General features: G+C 55.8%; 1 protein-coding gene across 1 annotated transcript in view; it reads left to right on the forward strand.

Annotated features, from left to right (window-relative positions):
* Positions 1 to 401: 401 nt before the first annotated feature.
* LOC122546464 (filaggrin-2-like) overlaps positions 402 to 4,041 on the forward strand; it is a 5,455-nt gene continuing 1,815 nt past the window's right edge. The window contains exons 1-2 of the mRNA XM_043685170.1: positions 402 to 607; positions 2,363 to 3,205. Of these exons, the coding sequence (XP_043541105.1) occupies positions 527 to 607; positions 2,363 to 3,205 (924 nt within the window). The 5' untranslated portion in view covers positions 402 to 526. The remainder of the gene's footprint in view (positions 608 to 2,362; positions 3,206 to 4,041) is intronic.

Raw genomic sequence — 4,041 nt, forward strand, 5'->3', positions numbered from 1 at the left:
TCCCTGAGCACTGACCCTCCGACAGTGCGGCACTCCCTCAGCACTGACCCTCCTACAGTGCCCACTCCCTCAGCACTGACCCTCTGACAGTGCCCACTCCCTCAGCACTGACCCTCCGACAGTGCCCACTCCCTCAGCACTGACCCTCCTACAGTGCCCACTCCCCCAGCAATGACCCTCCGACAGTGCAGCACTCCCTCAGCACTAACCCTCCGACAGTGCCCACTCCCTCAGCACTGACCCTCCGACAGTGCGGCGCTCCCTCAGCACTGACCCTCCGACAGTGTGGCGCTCCCTCAGCACTGTTCCATATCTATTTGTGGACTTTGATTTGTATCGCTGTTCAAACTGCATGTGGCGGCCATGGTTCTGACCCAGCTCTGTGTGGCTCCTTCTGCCCTCTCTAGGAGATAAAGTTGTGAAACATATCAGCACGCGGGCTGATGGCCCCTCCCCCAGCTGCAAGCCCTCGTTCAGCACTCGCCCTGAAGACGATATTCTCTACCTGTGGCGTCTGCAAAGAAAGATGGAGGCAGCGAGAGTGAGCTCATGGGCCTTGCTAGCACAGAGGAAGTCACACTCCCCTCCAATCCACTTGGGCAGGCAGGTACGAGGCTGTCTGTCCTGTCAACTGCTTCTCTCAGTAACTGTGTAGAAACCCCTTCACAGACTGACCTGCCCAGGCTTGGCCTTTGTAGATTCCTGCCCAGTCTCCTGCACAATGGCCCACACTTCCATTTCACTGGTTCCCAGATTCAAAAGATCATCCTACATTTCCACCACATCCAGTGGGGTCACCATCACCAAACACGTCTTCCCTCTGCCTCCTCTCTCAGCATTCTGCAGATTCTGTTATCTCAATCACACCCTTGTCCATTTTGAGTACTTCCTTATTCCCCCCTCCCCCACAATGGTACCTCCCCATGCAATCATAGAAGGTGTAACCCTGCTATAGGAAGGATGTTGTGAAACTTTGAAAGGGTTCAGACAAGATTTACAAGGATGTTGCCAGGATTGAAGGGTTTGAGCTACAGGGAGAGGTTGAACAGGCTGGGGCTGTTTTCCCTGGAACGTCGGAGGCTGAGGGGTGACCTTATAGAGGTTTATAAAATCATGAGGGGCACGGATAGGGTAAATAGACAAAGTCTTTTCCCTGGGGTCGGGGAGTCCAGAACTATAGAGGGCATAGGTTTAGGTGAGAGGGGAAAGATATAAAAGGGATCGAAGGGGCAAATGTTTCACCCCTCCTCTGCTCCGAGGGGTGGATCCCAGCCTCTCCTGATCCCTCTCCATTTTATTTGAGACCACTTCACCCTGCAGTTGCACCTCTCCAAGGCTCCTCAGGCAACACCTTCCAAACCCACGGCCACTTCCACCTGGAAGGACAAGGGCAGCGATTACATGGGAACACCCCCCCCCCCGCAAGCTCCCCTCCGAGCCCCTCACCATCCTGACCCGGAAATGTCTTTTTCCTATATTCCCTTGTGGGACATGGGCATCACTAGTTGGTCAGCATTTATTGCCGAACCCTAGCTGCGGTTGAGCCATTTCAGAGGACAGTTGAGAGGCAGCCCCATTGCTGTGTGTCTGGAGTTACATGTAGGTCAGACCAGGTGAAGATGGCAGCTTCCTTCCCTATAGACGTTAGTGAGCCAGATGGGTTTATCTGACATTCGGCAGTGGATTCCCCAAAACTTATTTTAAATTGAATACAGATTCCACCATCTGCCATGGCAGCATTCAAATCCAGGTCCCCAGAACATTCACTGGATGAGAAGTCTAACGATCAGTGTTCCTTCAGTGTCACTGGGTCAAAATCCTGGAACTCCTTCCCATTGTGTGTGCCAGCCTCCTGTGATTCAGGAAGGCAGCTCCTCCAACACTTGCTCCAGGAGCACCAAGGGACAGGCATTACATGGACAAATAATGGAGAAATAATGTTTGGGCAGTACGGTGGCACAGTGGTTAGCACTGCTGCCTCACAGCGCCAGAGACCAGGGTTCAATTCCCGCCTCAGGCGACTCTCTGTGTGGAGTTTGCATATTCTCCCCTGTGTGGAGTTTGCACATTCTGCATGGGTTTCCCCCCAGTGCTCCAGTTTCCTCCCACAGTCCAAAAATGTGCAGGTTAGGGTGGATTGGCCGTGCTAAATTGCCAGTAGTGTTAGGGGAATGGGTCTGGGTGGGTTGCGCTTCGGTGGGTCGGTGTGGACCTGTTGGGCCGAAGGGCCTATTTCCACACTGTAAGTAATCTAAATCTAAACTGCTCTGTATCCTCTGAGGTAGTCAGTGCTTGGAGATGGATGAAGCATCCCAGCTGCAGTACAAACAGTCACTGAGTGAGAGTTGGTTTATTTTTCCAGATTACCAGGTCTGATGGAGACGTGAAAAAGGACAAGTCAGTGGTCACAGGGTCATACCCTGAGAGAGATTGGAGAGAGAGCGAGACACCGACCAGAAACCCCCAACATAGTCCAGGGAACAAAGCCAGGACTGGTGCTACCTGCCCCGTGCCAATCCTGAGCGGAGCAGTGTGCCTGTCCGAGGACTGGACATGTCTACAGGCGGGCACAGGCGGTCAATGCTGTGATCCTCAGGCCGCGGAGAGAGAGCCAGCTCAGCGAGGAAGAGGTGACAGTGGGCTCGCACACGGCCTGAGCTCAGCGATCGAAGGGCAAAGGTCAGCGGACTGTCCCTGCAGACAGCACAGCAATGGTGAAGGGAGAGGTGACAGTGGGCTCGCGCACGGCCTGAGCTCAGCGATCGAAGGGCAAAGGTCAGCGGATGGTTATTCCAGACAGTGCGGTATGAGAGGAGGAAGTACTTCAGAAGCAGTGTCTGGTGGCAAGGAGCAGGGACTGGAGCCTCTGCCTGAGGTCTATGGAAGGGACTGCCCCCAGAGGGGTAGGCGGGCCCATCATCAGGGGCAAAGAGAAGCTGGATGGAGCTCTGGATTGGAGGCCAGCAGCAGCCAGCCTCCTGTGTCCCTGCAGCCTCAGAATTTTCGCCAAGTGAGGCCATGGCAGCAGGACTCTCACCCATTCACTGGGAGCAGCGGCTCAGACACGGAACAGCAATCCTCTGAAGGAGAACACGAACACGACAGTGCTTCACCCAAGAACTCAGCAGCGAGGGGACAGCATCAAGGGAAGCCCGCACCATCCCATCGCCGTCAGCATGCAAACGTTCAGCAGGTGTTGGGACAGGTGCTGCCTTTAATCTTAACCATGTCACCAGATAGAGGGCTTCTCATCCTATGTATGTCAGAGGCTCCCTCAGCACAGACCCTCTGACAGTGCGGCACTCCCTCAGCACTGACCCTCCGACAGTGCCCACTCCCTCAGCACTGACGCTCCAACAGTGCCCACTCCCTCAGCACTGACGCTCCAACAGTGCAACATTCCCTCAGCACTGACGCTCCAACAGTGCAACATTCCCTCAGCACTGACCCTCCGGCAGTGCAGCATTCCATCAGCACTGACCCTCCGGCAGTGCACATTCCCTCAGCACTGGCCCTCCGACGGTGCGGCGCTCCCTCAGCACTGACCCTCCGACGGTGCGGCACTCCCTCAGCACTGACCCTCCGACAGTGCAACACTCCCTCAGCACTGACACTCTGACAGTCCGGCACTCCCTCAGCACTGACCCTCCGACAATGCCCACTCCCTCAGCACTGACGCTTCCACAGTGCGGTGCTCCCTCAGCACTGACATTCTGACAGTCCGTCATTCCCTCAGATCTGACCCTCTGACAGTGCAACACTCCCTCAGCACTGACACTCTGACAGTGAGGCACTCCCTCAGCACTGACCCTCCGACAGTGCCTACTCCCTCAGCACTGACCCTCCGACAGTGCCCACTCCCTCAGCACTGATCCTCTGACCGTGCAACACTCCCTCAGCACTGACCCTCCGACAGTGCCCACTCCCTCAGCACTGATCCTCTGACCGTGCAACACTCCCTCAGCACTGACCCTCCGACAGTGCCCACTCCCTCAGCACTGATCCTCTGACCGTGCAACACTCCCTCAGCACTGACCCTCC

The sequence above is a fragment of the Chiloscyllium plagiosum genome, unplaced genomic scaffold (genome assembly GCF_004010195.1).
Source record: "Chiloscyllium plagiosum isolate BGI_BamShark_2017 unplaced genomic scaffold, ASM401019v2 scaf_21619, whole genome shotgun sequence".
In the NCBI taxonomy this organism is placed as follows: Eukaryota; Metazoa; Chordata; class Chondrichthyes; order Orectolobiformes; family Hemiscylliidae; genus Chiloscyllium; species Chiloscyllium plagiosum.